At 43.4% G+C, this 18,456-nt stretch overlaps 1 protein-coding gene across 1 annotated transcript in view; it reads right to left on the bottom strand.

Moving 5' to 3' along the window:
* The window catches only part of CADPS (Ca++-dependent secretion activator), a gene marked incomplete at its 5' end in the record, with an annotated part of 116,329 nt that overhangs the window by 32,674 nt on the left and 65,199 nt on the right, over positions 1-18,456 (bottom strand). The window contains 4 exons of the mRNA XM_010144327.1: positions 5,248-5,395; positions 8,226-8,381; positions 11,476-11,622; positions 18,136-18,277. Of these exons, the coding sequence (XP_010142629.1) occupies positions 5,248-5,395; positions 8,226-8,381; positions 11,476-11,622; positions 18,136-18,277 (593 nt within the window). The remainder of the gene's footprint in view (positions 1-5,247; positions 5,396-8,225; positions 8,382-11,475; positions 11,623-18,135; positions 18,278-18,456) is intronic.

Below are 18,456 nucleotides of genomic sequence, written 5' to 3'. Positions count from 1 at the left end.
TTCAGCAGGCACGTGGCTCCAATTAAGGACTAGAGGATAGATTTAAAAAACACCCAACAAACCAAGAAGAGTCTTTTTGTCCCATGCAAAAGCCAGCAGGCAGGGCAGCCCTGAGCCCTGGCTGTTGGCAGATCCCGTGGCACGAGCTCAGAACTAGCTGACCAACGCCAGTGCCTGCAGCATCAGCGTTTCTGAGTCTTCAACCCAATTTCTGCACATGCCAAACCTTGCTTAGCTTGGGAGCTCTGATGCAATCAGCTGCAATATGGCTAGAATAGGTACTAAAATACAGTCTTCTACTAATTTAGAAAAGACCTGTTTCCAATACAAGATTTAATTAGTGAAAACATACAGTATATTCTTATTTTCAATGGACTGAGAAAATACTGATTATGACTGCTTTCCAACACAAAACATGTGATTTTTCAGTCAAACATTTCAAGCACTGGTGCTAGTCACTATATTCATTACCACTTGGCATTAATATTGTTTTAAAATGTTAACATCAAATCACATTGAAAGAGACAAATCTGCTTTAAATACTAATCAGACTTTGGGAAGGAAGACTGTGAGGGCTTTACAAATGCTAGATGTTGGTCTCAGTGTCTGACTGATATAGTCTCTGAACTGCTCTACAGTTTGGGGATTTTTTTCTGTGACAGTAACATATTAATAACAGGAATTTGGAAAAAAGAAAGTAAAAGTAGGACACACTTACCCACTCTTTAGCAAACTTTTCAGATGATTTGGGACAGAAATAAAGAGGAAAGTGCAAAAGACAGGAAAAAGAAGATATGAAGATAAACAATAAATAAACCAAAATCTTTAAAAAAAAGGGACATATGAGAGCAGCAGCATCATGCACAGAAACAATAAGCGATGGGAAATGAAACATGACTGAAACCTCCTTTCACTGAAATGTCAGGAGATTGCTCCCTGTAGTATCTGCAGGAGTAACACAGGGGGAAGGGACCGGATTGTACCGAACTGCTGACAGTCTCTTTGGGTTTATTTCCCTCTGAAGAAGAAGGCTGTCAGCAGCCGGATGTGGGTAGGAGCTGCTGATGTCCTTGGCATACACAGCCAGGACCTGCTAAAGGAGATGAAGATGGGGTTGTGCATATATTGGGGGTATCTTCCCCACGACATTTCCCTTTTGCAACTGCATTTTCTGTGTGTGCGGAAGAACTCACAACCGTTGGGTGATGAGTTCTAGCTCAAAAATGGCCAGCTACGTGCAAAACAATACACTGCGAAATGCGCTGACCGACGCGTTTTCAATTAAAAGCTTGTTTAAAAAGCAAATGAAGAGCTCTCATGGAGTAAAACCGCAGCTCTGAGGGCAGCAGAGGTCCCTGTGCATGCACTAAGGCGGTGTTGCAGGACTCTGATCGCTCATTCCCATGGTGGCTGCAATCTCTGGGGCAGACTCGGAGCTGGGACCAGTGACCACCAGAATAGGGGCCGTTTGGCCACGGGTCCTGCCCCAGGCAGCCGCAGCCACGCGCATGCTGCACTGCCTGCGCTGCAGCCCCAGCTCCACCTCGGGAAGAGGAGCCCTGGCAGGACGGGGTCAGGGAAGGCAGCAGTTCAGAAACTGACTGCTTGGTGCTGCTTTCGCAGGCGCCTGGCTCGTAAACCGGCGTTTCTAACAGCTCCTTCTACACTTCTTATGAAACACCCGAGGTTAAAGAGCGCATAACTGGTTTGCTTTACTCAGCGTAGCCCCTGCTTTCGATCGAGTTCGTCGCAGCTTTCTATTAGCTCAATTATTACAATCCATAATCAGTGCACTACAATGATTCAACTTGACTTTATGTGATGAGTATCTTGCCTTGTCATGTAACAGATTGTGTGTACGTTGTATTTCTCTAAGGACCATCTGACCTTAGATATTAAATAGAAACATACTAGACCAACTGAGAAACATTTAATACATACATTTATCCCCTTAGATGTATTAAAAATTCAGAGGAAAAATAAATATTTAAGATGGTAAAGTATGTTTACCAAATGTCTTAACAGCTGCCTTTAGAGACAAGGAAATGGAAATTAAATGATGGGTGTTTGTTTCACAGGGTAATGCTCGCAAAATGCATTCAAGTATCTGTTAAAGTGAGCGTAACTGAAGGTAATCTTGAAGAGAAGGCCTTTGGGGTGGGAAGGAAGCAGCAGAAGTGAGGTCAGGTAACATGTCGAGAGAGAGTCTCTGCCCACAGACAGCTTGGAACATCAGAAAAATCACAGTTTGTTTCTTATAAAAATGTCTTCTCCAGTTAGGTCGTGAAAACGCCCCTGCCTGAACACCACGGTGGACAGTGTAAGCCCTTTTTGCTCCTTTTGAACTGTTTGCAAAGGGACCATCTATCTTAGGAGCCATGCGGTGGCCACTGCACTGACAAAGGGCCCTGTCGGTGAGTTGTGTCTGTCCCTCCCTCCCTGTCCATCCCTCCCGGGGGGGCTGCAGGTGGTCCTGGCTGAGCCATGTGGCTGCCACACACCGGGGACAGGGGGACTCAACGATGCACAGACCCAGCTCCTCAAATTATGGAGGAAGACATAGGCTCAAAGCTCAGTTTCTCATCCCTCTGCTGCCTATCTGACTGCTTCATCATTTCCACTGGGTTCTGGAAGAGGTGGGGGGTAGCATTTTGTCCTCCCCTCATGGGCTGTAACCACAGATCGGTATCTCAACTTTTAACCCCCCACCAAGCATGACCATCTCGGTGCACAGGTTTAGACAGCTTCAAGAAGAGGAGATGGAGGTAGCTGAAAAATGGAGTGGCACAAGCAAATGGAGGGGGAGGTAGAAACAGTCATTAAAAGGAAGAAAAGAAAAAGGGAGGGTGTATAAAATTCTGCAACCCTAAACAGTAACTTATGCACCGATAATTTACATCTGCTTTACAGGTCTATTAGTTCAGCTAGCTATCTGTTAAAAACCTCATGCCCCAGCAACTGCTGCTTGCCAAAGGAGCTAGGCTGTCTCCAAGCTGCCGTACTAAACACCTTCTTGAAGCGGCACAGGCAGACTTGCAGAGCTAATCCCCACTGCAGCCAAGAACAGCACTGCCGCCTGCTCCCCTCTGCCTTGCCATTTGACTCAGGCCGAACATGCATTAGGACCGATGCTCAAAATTTGGAGGAAACTGTGGCAAGCACAGAGCATCACAAGTTAGGATGGAAAGATGCAGCAAGTGCCCGGTCAAGCTACGTTATCCAGATGCAGCTGATGTTATCAGTCTCGTGCCATCTGAATACTTAACCTGACAGCTTTATGAATGCTGTGAGCTCGCTCTGTCATGATACTGGAGTCTGCTGGATCTCCAAAACATCCTCATCCCCAGGGACAGTGCTTGCATAATGCACAAGGGTTTGAGCCTGGTTTGCAGTGGACAGCATCACAACCACGGCCCTTCCTTGCCAATGGGGCACTGCCAGGGCAGATGTTGCTGCAGCTGCAGGCTGAGGGATTTGGGAAGATTTGGCCAGGAGCATCCTAGCCAACAGCATTCTGCTTTGTATCAGAAATAGTGTGGCCGGCAGGAATGGGGAAGTGATTGTCCCCCTGTACTCAGCACTGGTGGGGCTGTACCTTGAATACTGTGTCCAGTTTTGGGCCCCTCACTGTAAGAAGGATATTGAGGTGCTGGGGCGTGTCCAGAGAAGGGCAACAAAGCTGGCAAAGGGTCTAGAGAACAGCCCTATGAAGACCAGCTGAGGGAACTGGGGTTGTTTAGCCTGGAAAAAAGGAGGCTTAGGGGAGACCTTATCGCTCTCTACAGCTACCTGAAAGGAGGTTGTAATAAGGTGGGGGTTGGTCTCTTATCCCCAGGAACAAGCAATAGGATGAGAGGAAACAGCCTCAAGATGTGCCAGTGGAGGTTTAGGCTGGACATTAGGAAAACTTTTTTCCTCGAAAGGGTTGTCAAGCCCTGGCCCAGATTGCCCAGGGAAGTGGTGGAGTCCCCATTAAAAGACCTGTAGGTGTGGTGCTGAGGGACATGATTTAGTGGTGACTTGGGAGTGCTGAGTTAATGGTTGGACTTGATGATCTTAAAGGTCTCTTCCAACTGAAATGATTCCGTGATTCTATAAATGGGCATGAATAGGGAACAGAAGATAACAGAGAAGTTCATGTCCAGGCTTAGACAACAAAAGCCCACTCAAGATCTGCTCAGTTGACCTGGAGGACAAGGGAAGAACCTGATGATGAGCAGTATGAAACCTCCCTTGCAAGGTGACTGTCACAAATAAAATGTTGTAACTGAAACATGTCTAGGAAACATTAAAGGAACAGCTGGATCTGATCCAAACACCACTGACATCAGGGCAAGGATCCCTGCTGCATCCAGTGGCCTTTGAAGCAAGTCCGCTCATAGGAGCAGGGTGAGGGAAACAACTAAAAAAAAAACCCCAAAACAACTTGCAATGATTCACTGCAAAAATCGGACCATGGAAAGTTGTAGCGAAAGGGCTTATCTAGGAAATGCTGACAAGCAGCGGGACAGGAGAGCCAAACAGTATTTGTGAATTTTTTCTAGACTGCTGTATGAATATTTAATTTTGCTTGAAGCCACTGTATCAAAATGATCATCATGACGCATTTAATGCAATTTACCATGTCTTTCTAATTCATAGATTAATGAATTTCAACCTGCAACTATGGCTTCAGAAGAAAAAAATTATCAGATATTAATTAAAACAGGTTTCTGTTTGGAAACTTGAGTCATTAAGAACCTGGAAATCCAGGATCAAGCGTGCTGATTACAGCCTGCAGGCAAGGCAGTCACAGCAGCTGGAATTCAATCTACTTTTGGAAGTTATTTATTTTGGTGTTTTGGTTTTTGCTTGTTTTTTTTTTTTCCTTACAAACATCACAGCAACAACTTGGCACTTCTGTTTTCCTTATGTTTGTCTACAGAAAATAGTCATATAGAGAAAGTGTTGCCGACACCTGGCTCGGTGCAGACACCAAGGTGCAGTTAATGACTCAGTATATGCAGTCATCATGCATCAACCAAGCTTAAGAGATACCTTATGCATACCACAGTCCTTGCAAAAGCTGCTCCTAAAGTGTCGGGGATGCCGAATGTTTATATTCATTAGATTTATCTGAGAACACCCCCCTGCATATTCATCTGCACACGCTATAAGGAAGGCTAAATCCACAACTGATACAACATGAGATAGGAAATTTCATGGCATTGCCTTTAAAAGCTGTGAAAGGAAGAACCTGATTTTTACCTCTTGGCCCATTTCCATACTGCAAAGCTTTGTTGACTGAGCTTTGGCATCCACCATGACATTAAACATGGTGCATATTGATTGAGGGACTCGGAAATCTGTTGATCGGCTGGTTTTCTGCAGCTTTACTTCAAATGCAATCCTGGTTCTGTTAAGGAAAGTAGAAAAAGATGTTTCAGTTGCTTTTAAACATACTGAAGCTAACAATAATAATGTGAAACAATAGAAGAGTTCGAGAAACCAGAAAGCCAAATGCTGCTGGGAGTGTTACAGCATAATTGTTACAAACGTGCTTTTACAAAAAATGATTTTCCAGATTAAAAAGAAACCCACTTTACAGAATATACATTATTTACATGTGCAATGGTTTCAGGGAAACCATGACGTTCTCATGCTTGAGAAACAGCGTGATGAAGTTACAGACAGCAGTGTCAATCTACACCTATAATTTGGTTGTGTTTTTGATTTATCACCACAGACAAGCGCCAAGCCTGATGCAGTAAAGGAAGCTCCTATTGATCCACGATATCAACCACAAATAACAGAAACTTGTTCATCGCTTGGCTGAAATGACGTTGCCAGATCACTGAATTTTTAGGTCTACATGAATTGCATTCGGTGGCTGAAAGTTCCCAGCACACAGAAGTGGTTTCCCTGAACCACACATATTCACCCGAACACAGCTGCAAAATGCATGGGCGCGGTTGTGCACAAGCCCACACCTCACTGCTCTCCTCAGGCTTCACTAAGCTCAAACGTGACAGCCCCGGCAGTGACAACCCGTGTTACACCAAGAGCTTTGTTGGGCAAGGACTACAGGATTGGATCTCGTGTCATGTTTTAAAATACCACGGCATTTGTGTCTCTGCCTTGGGGAATACTCTGCAGTACGGAGGGCATTGCCTTGCCTTTCTTTGGAGTCCCTCTGCAGATTCCGGAGGTACTTCACTAATCTAACCCAGCACAGAACAATTATCACATCAGACAGAATCTGCCAACAAATTAACATAGGAGCTTCAATTTAGAAGTAACAAATAATATCAGCTGCAGCTCAGGAATAACTCTGATCTTGAACGATCCCCCAAGGGTTATGCAAATGGAAACTCATTTACAAATGTGAAACTCCTGTTCGGGGGATCAGAATCTGAGCTGGTACACAGGTCCTTCTGCCCGGATTTATTAGCGGAACAGGCCTTCCTTGCAAGGGCTGCTTTCCTGACAGCACCAAAATACGACGAGTGCGGAAGGCGGGGTGGCTCCCCCATGGTATTCAACAGTTCAGAGACAGACGCGAAGAAAAATGTTGTGTCAAACTGAAATTGCTAAAGAAACCTTAGCCAGGCCCTGTTTGCAGGTGATATAAATAGGGAAGGCAGCATATTGGTTTACATCAGCAGTGGCATTTGAACTGATTTAATTACCAGTGCCAGATTTAGCCTGGACTCGGGGACTAGAATCTTGATAATTACTGAAAGGACCCAAAGTGACTGGGATTTTCCATCTCCTCGCAGAGACGAGCATGTTCCTACTTACTTATGCTCAGAACCTTTATATATAGTCATACCATTACAAGCTGGGCCAGGTTTTTACAGAGGGGCAACATATTTGTAGAAAGGTTGAAGCAGTTGGGGATAAAAACCCTGGCTTTCAGGCACACAAGCCCTTCTTCAGATATACCTGGAAACTTGCTTATTTTTTCCAGATATCTCAGCTGAGTTAACCTGGTCTGATCTCTATAAATCATTGCACTGCAAGTGCAAAAGCTGCTTTGGTTCCAATTTAAAAATGAAAAAAAAGAAGAAAATAAGTGTTTTACTGGTGGTGCTGGGGCAGCTGAGAGAGCTGAGCTCCAGCACTGGGTTTGCTCCTAAAGGATGGTCTGATAACAGGAGGACAGCTGAAGTTCAGCGGTCATGCCAGCCAAAGGACCAAAGGTGAGGTGCTGCAATAAAGGGGGGCCTGCTCGATGACAGAGACATCACGATCACCTTGTTGCACCTAAAATGCCCTGAGGTTTAGTCCAGAATCGTGAGAGAGCGAGCCTCGAGCTGTCTGCCTTCCAGCGGGCAAAACTCCTGCCTTCATATTGGGGACTGAATGTGCTCTCCCTGACTGTGACATTGCACACCCAGGCTGTGAGGAATGGGTGAACAATAAATGCCACGCTCACACTTGCACAGTGGCCAGGCAATTGTGGTACAGAACAGCCACATCACACATTGCAGCTAATATTAGCATGTACCAGCTGTATTTGGCATCCATATTTCCTTTCGTTCGTCTCTTTGTCTATTAATTTCTGCACAATGGAACGCAAAGTTAATTTTTTCCTCCCACATTATCACCTCTGATGCCAACTGGAGAAAAATTACAGTGGAAAGGTTGGAAATTTAACCTTTACATTTTCCTTTCAAAATGACAGCTGCCTGTATGTAAGTTTTTTAAAGAATCTCTGCTTTGGAAGATCTGCAGGTGAATATCCTAGAATGTGGCTGATGATACAACAGCTTTTCTCAATCGGCAGCAGATGTGAAAACTGCGTGCCAAGCTACACACTATTCCCTTTCTGGGATCACTTTGTTGCTTGTTTTTACATGGATCTGTGTTCTTTAGGTGGGTGCTGGGATCTTACTTAGGGCTATGCCTTCAGCACTCAACCCCGTCGACAGCAAACTGCATTTACAAAGACTTGACCTCACATGCTGCACCCAAAATATACAACTACCTATAAAGCTTGAAAGAATGGGCAATTTATTGCCTTATTGTGCATATGCACTCTCCAGAGTCCCGACAGAGAAGTGCTTGCTTGGGAGAGTCCACAATTCACAGCAATAGGGTTCCTTTCCACCACGTCCCTGCTGGGCAGAGGTGAGCTGGGACCACTAATAAATGGTGGTTGAAGCGAAGCTTCACTGATAATAAGACAGAAGAATATGTTGCAGCCTGTGAGCTTCTATGAGAAACATGACATGGACACGTACCTTTTCACGCAGGACTCAATCATGTCACTTGCCATCAGCTTCAAGCGTTGCTCTAAGTGTTTTCCAAACTCCTCCTCAGGCCAGTGCAAATCCCTAATGAAGGTCTGTAGGGCATCGAGTTTCCAGAACAGATCTTCTGAGGTGCCTGATCCATTGCTAGCAGGCAAAATGAGAACAAAAGTCAGCAGTGGCATCAAGCTCTTTGTAACCTGATGTGGAGACCATTCCCGCAACAAGTGTAGAGCAGACAGTAGTTTCATACACAGGACAATGCTGGCAATCTCCACCATCAGGGGTTTGAGTTTTACCATACAGTTGCCTAATCTACCTTGCTGTCATAACCCACAAAACTTTCCAGACCAGATGAGTAAGACAACATCATGAGTTACACATATTAACAGGAAGAATGTGCGTATGGTAAAAATCAGCCTTAGTTAATAACCACATTAAGGCAGGTGATTATTAAGAATTAAGGCTAGAAACCGTGGTAGAAAACCCTCGATCAGTAATAACTGCCATACCAGGCTGTATGCAGTTATTAAGATTTAGGGTTTCATGCAATTCTCCCACCTCCGAATTATACCTGGACTTTGCCTTGTCCCCACCCTGTTTCCAGGTAAGGGACAGTGCTAACAAGTGGTGAGCGAGGACACACTTTATCTCTTGAACAGCTGAAAAAAAAATTGGGTAAATCAATCGAGCTAAGGGCACTAGACGTCTCATATCCAGGAGTTTTGGTGGGACTGACCACTGCACCTTTTCACAGATCTGCCTCTTGCAAAGGCATCTATAGGACAACAAATTTCCATCTTACAAAAAAATTTATTTTGCAACATCTTTGGTCTGTTAGAAAACTTTGAATTTCTCTCCCAGGCGTATATTCTCATACCCACACCCCTGCCCGGATGGAAGTCTTTGGTCCTGCAGTGTGTAGCTACACCGGTTCTTTTCACAGTATAATTATATCTCAAACCTTCACCTACAGAATAAAAATACAGAACTGGATTGCACTCTGTTTGTGCAGAGAAATTTATGCATCCAAAACCATTTTCTCTCCCTCTCTCCTTTCCTCTCACTTTTTTTTTTTCCAGAACAATTACCAAGGGAGCTTCAAGAGTTTCAACCCCTCTCCTCGCATACCACTAATGCTAACACAGTAAGTTAGAAGATATTTAACACACCATGCATTACCACTTGTGCTGACATCATCTATAGAAACAGATGAGGGAGGGTGTTTCTATTGTGACAGATGCCAGCTGCATTCAGTTAATGCTCGAGGAGATTGGAGCTAATGCATACACAGCTACTGCAAGGTGAGAACCACGGTCCCAACATGCTAGAGGGGTCCTGAGGGGTCCTGCGCTATCCGAGTTAACGAGATAAAGAATGAATCGTCTCGGTTGTAGGAGAAACATATCTGACACTAGGCAACAGGTAACATGTCCTTGATGGAGGGGAAGGGTGAGCAAAAGGAAACCAGGGAGATGAAAAGATAAAGAATCAGGCATTTCCTGTAACCAGGGTTTGTACAACAGTCTCGAGTGTTTGTCCACTGCCAGTTTAGTTGTCCCTGGTTCAGACCTGAGCTTGGGTATAAATAAGCTTTAACAGCCTCAACCCAGTTTGGGAACTGCATGAATTTATGTCTGGATGAAATACGTACAAATATAATAATTGGTGTGTTCTACAGCAACATTATGACATCCATTTGGTTGCAAAATTTTAGAAATATTATTCTTGGTCTTTTTCTCACTTTGGATTAGGGCTCCATACAAGTAAACAATCCAGTACATTCATGTCCAAGTCGCACTGTTAGTATCTTGCTTGTGAGCACCGCCGTTGCTCTAATCATGCAGGCAGCTGCAACGTACCATTGATGCTCAAGTGTTTTCAGAGGGATTATCCAATTTTCTGTCATGACATGATTCTTATCTTTTCACAGGCAATACCACAAAGCATGCACAGAGAAAGATTAAAACTTTCAAGTACTCTTTACAGACAACTGCCTAAGCTAGCCTTTAATATAGCTATCTTAGCATGAATATGAGTTGTATAGCTTTGAAACATAAACGACTGTGCTAGTACTTTAAAAGTTTAAAAAATCTATTTAAAAATCAAACATCAATTTGATTTACTTTGGTTCGTTACTGCTGCTCTGCAACACAGCCTGCACGAGGCCTATGGCAGAGGCGTTTTGGTGGACTCCAGGTGTAGATGTAATCGAGGGTGTTTCATTGCAGTGAAGGGGGTAGTTTTGGGGTTGGTTTTTTTTTTCGAGTTTCATCTTTTAAGTGAGAAGGTAGGAAAAAAGCAACACATCTGTGCAGTGCTGGCTGAGACCACCCCACGCCAACCCTCAGTAACGCTAGGAATTTAGAAGGAGAAACGGCAAAATCTTAGTTCCTGGACAGCTTGGGACATGAGCTATCTCAAATGACAGGATTTGGGTTGAGCCCACTGTGTACCACTCTCCACACTGCTTTGTAGCCAGGACCTTTAAGAGAAATGTGCTGTAAGAAGAGCCTAATCTGTGCTCAGGATTTGCAGTATGTGCCCCGAGCTCCACCCAGGCACCCTGGGATGCTCGGACAGGGAGCTGGGAGCATAAGGCTCCTACAGATCGACTTCTTTGACACTGTGCCCAACTTTCCAGGCCGTAATCTAAAGCTCATGTTGAAAATGTCTTTCTTTAGTTGGTCACAGCATTATTCAGGCTGTAATAATGGCTATGGAGCTTTAATTGCTCTCTGGGACCTCCCCCAACGTGAATAAAAACTGTTGTTCTTTATTAAACTTTCATCAAAATCAAGTAAAAAACTATTATCTGGGAAATGCGGAGTTACATTAGATAAAATTCACTTTTAGATCTACATCTGGTCCACAGAAATTCATTGACTGGCACTGAAATTGGTTCTTCATCTCTTTTGGACTTAACTCTGCCGAGACACATAATGTCGCATTATAAGTTCTGCGGTTTGTATGTGGTTCAGACCATGTCCCATTTTTGACAGCTATTTTGTAAAGTAAGATACTTGCTCAAACTCTCAGTGGGAGTAAGACAAATTTTCAAGATTTATACAAAAACCCTCAAAATACACATGCCAGAAATTCACTCGTGTCTCATTCAGAAAACATCTAATTAACTGTATCACTCTTTAAAGTTTTATATAATGCACAGAAACAAACAATACATATCCATGCCAAGATTACTTTAAATTTAAATGAGATCTAATTTGAACTGAATACACACTCAGAATCATAAATAGCAGCCATCCATGACGGTGCAGAAAAGCTAGGCATTTGTGGGATGCCTAGCGGGATGTTAACTGGTAGATTTGGTACTTTAGGGAGATTCACATTTGGTAGATTCACATTGGGCAGATTACTTGTTAAACTCCTGTGGAAGAAACAGACAGAAAGAAAAAATACCATAACAGTGACAATGCAGATGTAGCAGAAGCACGTGACACTCATAAACAAATCTGCAAAGTTCACAGCACAAGGACAGTTAAAAAACCAAAGCAAAACATTTTGGAAAGAAGCATGAGTATGGAAGCTTAAGTGTACTGGGTTTGCAGTCTGCAATAAAAAGCAAGTTACTCTAAAAAAAAAACCAACCAAACCAACCAGAATGAAAAGAAGAATCACTAAGTAGCAAATTAACAGAATACTCAACCACCCACAGAAAATAACTCCACCTTCACGTCCTGATACCATTTCAAAGTGCAGAGAGCAGCCTTTCCTCAGAAAAATCTCTCTCGGAAGGAAGGGAGTCTCAGTTCTTGCACAGGCCGTTAGACTGGGTGAAGGAGCTAAACTAAGAGATCTATTAGAGAAATAGGATTCAAAATAACAACAGAGACCCCGGCATTCCAGCCCTGCAGAAGTCCGTAAGAGTTTTTCTTCCCACCAAATTCAGGGGTCAGGATTTCACTCCAAACCTCTCTGTTTATTTTGTACTCTACAAATAACAAAATGAGCTAATCTGGAGAAATGAAACGGTGAACGACGAGGTTCTTACTCGCCGAAGACTCCTGCCCTGATCCTGCCCTTGCATTCCTGGGTGCAGAGAAAACGGGAGCCACAGGTTGCCCAGCTCTACATGTGCACCTAATAAATTCAGGACTGCTATACGAGTGCTCCTTGGCTGGAAACGGGCCGTGGGGTGATTCAAAAGTTCATTTAAAACTTGGGCATCACGGTTTCAGTGAATATTTTTAGACATGCAACTGTTATGCACATAGAGGTCTTTAAAAAGTGGGCCAGTGTATTAATTTGATGCAAAGTGCTCTCCTGAAATAGCACGTGGTGTAACAGCACTGCATGCCCACAGTCTGAAAAACCCCTGACGTATTTCAGTGGGCTAGATGCTACCATTGCTCTAATTCTCTTTTAATGAGTACCTCATCACAGTTAAATCTCATGCAAAAAACCTGGGAATCAGAAGCCAGTTTCAGACGTGTATCTTGTTTCTGCCTTAATCTAGTAACAGTACATGGCACCCTAGGACACAATCCTCAGAGGGTTTTACAGTCCCATTTGAGGAACAAAACATTTGAGGTGCTTTGACACCATTTTCACTAGATCATTATTTGGGCTCAGTAAAAATGGAATGAAAGCTTCAGGATTTTGGCTTCAACCTGCACTGCTGAAGCTACTGGAAGTTTTTCTATCGATGTGCATGGGCGCAGCTTCAGCACTCGTGCTTCCCAGCTGCAGTGACTGCACCAGGACATGACACCTGAGGAGGTCTCTCCCATTCCCCTGGGTAAAATTAATTACTCTACAGGCAGCATTTTCTGGACTCTTGGAAAAGAAGCAAATTATACACTATGTCTTTCAAAGAATATTAAAATCTTAGCATCTCTCTTGAGTCCTATTTTGAACTCCGTTTCTTACTGCAACAGATTTGAATCACACCTCTGCAACAGTTCAGCTTGTCATTGGTGGCAAGTCTTAGGGAATGGACTTTACCCTCATTCTCCCTTTGCGAATAAAATCCCTTGCTGGGGAGCAAAACCACAATCCAAAGACTTTGTCTAGTGGAGTTAGTTTTCTAGTGGGGGGGAAAAAAAGTACGTTCTTGTTTTCTTTTGTTTCTATGATTCTTAGTAGATTTTTTCCACCGTATCTGCTTGCTCTCTTTGTTAGGTGGTAAGCAGATAGGAGAAACTGCTAACGTAACAAAGCTGTCCATTGTCTCCATTCATACTGTATCTGCTATTAAGATGATATGATTATTGAATGAGACACAGACTCCATAGTGATTGAGAGAGTGTTAAATCTTCAGACATGGCAGTGCATGTGGTTAGATACTGATATGGAATGAATAAAGAAATAGCAAGAGGTGGACAACATATAAATGTATAAGGAAAAGCAACTTAAATAACTTAGCCAGATGGTAAATACATAAATCAGAGGACCTTTGGTTTTAATATTAAAATTCAAGAAGTGACAGTGTTATATTAATAAAAACACTGTATTAATAAAATATGACTTCTAGAGTAAACAGTATACTATATTCACACGGAAACATATTTCTTTTATACACACATTATTTTGCTGATGCAAGGATATGTTGCAAGAATAAGTTAGTACTCTTAAAACAAGACAAAACAGCAAAATAATGGAGTATATTATGTTAACATACAGTAACTAATTTTAAAAATATTCCCCTGAATTAACATGCACAGTTTTGCAGGTTCAACCGATCTAATTATCTGACTAACAGTTGCAGTGAGACCTGTAAAAAATGATTAATATTACCAACAAATGTTCCAGCCTGCAGTTGCTCAGACCATAAAACTACAGGTCCAAGATGAGAAACTGTTTCTAGAAGCCAGCCATGCCTATTTAATATAGATGGCTAAATATAACCTCAGCCATCAGGCAGGGAATGTGGGCATTTGCATCAACAAGATGAGGGCTGTCTGATTTAAGACGACTCAGCTTCAGGACTGGATCCTGATACATTTGATAAAAGACGCACACTCTGGAGCTGTACCGCTTGTTTTCTTGGCTTCTTCCGATTCACCCCCGTTTGTGTCTGTTAGCTGTGTAAACGGCTTTCACCTGTACTGCCTGCTGGGAAATTCTCAGTGCAAACAGTCTGGCAACACACCCCTGGACCACATCCCAATGCTCACGCTATACTGTAGCACTGATCACGGAAAACAAGTCCAATTGCACAGGGTATGCTCCTGTAGAGCTGCCCTAGTGCTGAAAGGAGGGCCGAAAAACCACAGTATTTTTACTGACTTGTCTCCTGGCTTCAGAACAGAGCTAAACGAGACCTTTGTCCACATTTAAGTGCTCAGCTCTTACGGGATACCAGAAACAGCTTAGTGGTGGAAGACGCAAGTTCCCGTCCCTTCCATCACTATGAAGGCTCACCACCTCACCGCCTAGGCTGAGCCAACGCTCAGGAGCAAATCTTCTCACAAAAGCCTTGATGCGAAGTAGGCAGTCAAATCAGCGCTCTTCCTCTGACTGACACCCAGATTAGTAACAAATCTACTCATTTCCACTACAATGGTACTTCTTTTAAAGGAAACATTTTTCACTAGCATTAGTAGTACAACCTCATCAAATGATTAGTGTAATCATACTGTTTTAAGTTCTCACGCTTACATTAATGATACATTTATCAATAGTTTGTGAAGGGTTAGTAAGCAATTAATAGGTGCTAAAGCCAGGATTACAGTGCGGTAGAGACAGCCATAGGTCAATGAGTAACGTCCTAGTCAAGCACTTGAAATTGGTTGTCACTGCACTGCCTTTAGCATTTGCTTAAAAAGATCTTTCAACACAGACACACAGAGAGAGAGACACACACACATACGTGTCTGCTGGCTGCAAGATAAATCAGCGTTCTCTGAGAAGCTAGCACGAAAAAAACCCCCATTGCAAACCCTACTTTTCCAAGACCTCTCAACTCACCAGAGAACAGACCTACTCTGTATCCTCCGTATTTGGATGACTGTGCGAAGGACAAGTGTTCCACATTTCTCTGCGTGGATTCATACAAGCACACCAGCTGCTCTAGCTATAGGGCACGGACCCCCTGCAAATTCAGCAGCTCTGCAGAGGCAGATTACATAGCCCTCATGAGCACATTACATCGATGCTTCCCCCCCCTTCCCCCATGTTTTCAATACTTTACAGTATCTCTTTCACTGTTTGTGATTCCTATACCTAACTCCTCGTAGCATAAGGTGCAGAGTATTCAGCAATGAAAATAGAAGAAATACATGCTCGCAAACTGCCATCTGGTCAGGTTATGGAGGGCTACATATTTCAGCCTTGATTGCAAGCATGAGTATAGAGAAACCCTTTCAAAAGACTCTGTATTTTGGAATAATTACTTGGTTAACAGGAGATAATGAGATTTCCTTCTCACACTTCACGGTAGAGATCCAAAGCAGGACAACAGCAAGCTCGGTGGAACAGACAGCCACGATGATCTACCTTTTCGGGCCAACCCGAAGGCCTTTCTTCAAAGCCACAAAAAGCCATGGGAAAAACATACTGAAGTGTTCCCAGTTCCCAAAAAGCTCTGCTGGAGAGGTGGCAATGGAAGGCCACGACTTGGATGGGAATTGGCTAGTCCTTTTTTTTTTTTTGGTCCAAACTATTTGAGAATCAATGGCCAAAAATTCAACTGTGCTACACACGGACATGTGCGGGGAGAAGGCAGTAGATATAGGAGGGCCAATCAGATAAACCAAGTCTTTGACTTGAGTTTTTCTGCAAATTCCCTGTCGATCAGACAAAGAGGAGCAGGTGGTCTGCCCAGGAGGTAAAAGATGAAGATGCCTTAACATTTAGTTCTGAACAGTGCATCAAAAGTGTCATCAGATCCTAGGAATGACACCCCTCTTTTCCCTTACACTGCATGTGCCACCCTCTGTGCATCCACCGGTGCTTCTGTCAGCAGGTCACACCACATTTGCAACTTGCACTTTTGTGTGAGAGACACAAGAATAAAAAAAACACTAGCGAAGAAAACCCCTGGAGTATATCTTTTCACCAGACGAAGACAAGCTTCTTGTGAAAAGCACCCACTTTCCTGCTGGAAGAAATCTTTTAAATACCCAAGTCTGTAAGACAGATCATCCATCCTGGGCTTTCGCTTGAAACTGCAATGCTCAAAGCACTCTGTCACTGGAACTCCAGAAGGGAATAACCATTACAAGAGAACTAGGAAAAGATCTTCTACAACTATCGAAGATAACTTGAAAATGATAGATAATGGCATACCCAGGAACAAAGCATTTTGACAGCCAAGTACTTACGGACATCTATAGGTAAGCCACTAAATTCATTAAAAGCCCAAATTATGTCGGCTTCTGACAAAAGAAGAAAGCAGAATGAATCGCTTATTGACTGCTCGACTGAGGCAGGCAGGTACGCAGAGTTAACTGTGACTGTTTCATAACAGACAAGGAATACAAAGATATTCATTACTAAAGCAGAGCCCTGAAATGAAAGTTAATGTTAACGCTAACTTCGAAGTGCAATTCTGCTTGAAGGAGTGGCTGTAAAAATGGCATTCTCCTACTCGGAAGATCTATTTCTTTTATGTTTTCTGGGTCACATCTGCTTATTTGAAACAAGATTTTTCAGGATTTTTAATCCCGTTAGCCTGCAGGCCAGAGACAGCAAATGGAAAGGGAGAGAGGCTGCTGAACGCCAGCCACTTAATCTCTCTCAAAACAGAGGGGATGACCAGGTGTCAAGAAAAGGCCTGAGATTTGGCAGGCAAAATCCTTACGGATGCTGAAGATGCACATGAAAGAAAGAAAGGAAAAAACCTGGGTACTCAGACTCTAGGTTGCATATGGGAGGCTGGCTGCTGAACAAAATCTCTTTTCCTCGTAAATGGAACATATTTGGTGTGAAAAGCCCTGAAAGACCACACGTTCTTTTACACAGCAACCTCTGCGAGTGCAGCGTCACTGAACTTTGCCTAGAGAATCACAAAAAAGCCGGGAAAACAGTATCCCCAGAGGTCACCTGGTCCCAATGCCCTGTCTGTGGCACCATCAGACTCACACTGTTTGCAAAAGGTCGATCCTTCTCTTTCAATACCTTTATGAGAAGGAAAAGTCAGTTCTTTTCCTTTGTAGGATCTGATTTGGCTTTTCAAAGCAAGTGTGACAAGGTTCAACAATGCTTCAAAACCTGTGAAATAACAACAGTAATTCAAAGCACATGCCATGTTTTTTTCAGTCACCAGCTCTTGAGCTCAGTTTGGTTTCTCTCAGGCTACTCATCTCTTGCTGGTAAATTCCTGGCTCTCCAGATTTAACAATCAACTCTGCTTGAATCATCTCGTCGATGTTTCACTATGGTTTCTGCATGCCTAATCCTACAGGCAAGGGAGCTGGGACCCGGCAGAGCTGCCTGGGACATGCGCAGCCATCAGCCGTGGGACCGATGCAAGAAGCACAACGCTGCACTATCCCTCACGGGGTGGGTGGAAAAAATGAGTATTGGAAAAACTGAGCGCAGCAGTGTCTCACACAGGTTATAGGGCTGGGCTGAACATAGCGAAGCAAGGTCTTCTGTTCTGAAAAAGAGCTATTTGAGTTCAAAAGCAGCACTGGAAAAGGCCTTTTAGAACGGGATCCAAAAAGCCATGCCAACTAAGAAGGTTTTCACATTTTCATGCTCCCACGTCCAAAGGCACACGGTTCAAACAGAGGCAGCAAAGCATTTCAAACGGCAAATACCATTCCCCTCACTAACTTGAAAACCCTGAAGAGATCAAGACTTCTATTTTTATCATTAAACTAGAAAATTTAAAGCACTTTCTGCATGTCCAGTCTAATGTTTGCTAATTCATCTCTGTATGAATCTCCATCCATTTGCACCCAAATTGCAATTGTATCAAAGGAGGTTTCCTTACTTTACTGGCTCCCATGACTCCCGCTCAAAGCCCCTGTGAATTGACTGTGCAATTGAGGACTCCATCAGATCGACATATCTAACAACAAGTGGAGCAAACAGGTCTTGGAGGTGTTTGTGGAACTTTCCATTGCACAAATTATCTAGAACAGATAAATAAAAGTATAGTAAGACACTACTGTTACTCAAACCTCTGTAACTAACCACACAGCGTGGCACTTCATTACACAGCGCGTTTGTCAGCGAACAGGAAGAAACTGCAAGAACATAACAGGAGCTGGCATCAGGCGCCAGCATTCATGACAAAGACGGCAGGAATGGC

This window comes from Buceros rhinoceros, unplaced genomic scaffold, assembly GCF_000710305.1.
Source record: "Buceros rhinoceros silvestris isolate BGI_N320 unplaced genomic scaffold, ASM71030v1 scaffold25159, whole genome shotgun sequence".
NCBI lineage: Eukaryota > Metazoa > Chordata > Aves > Bucerotiformes > Bucerotidae > Buceros > Buceros rhinoceros.
Note: the sequence above shows the minus strand (reverse complement) of the source record. Positions and strands in the feature narration are given on the sequence as shown.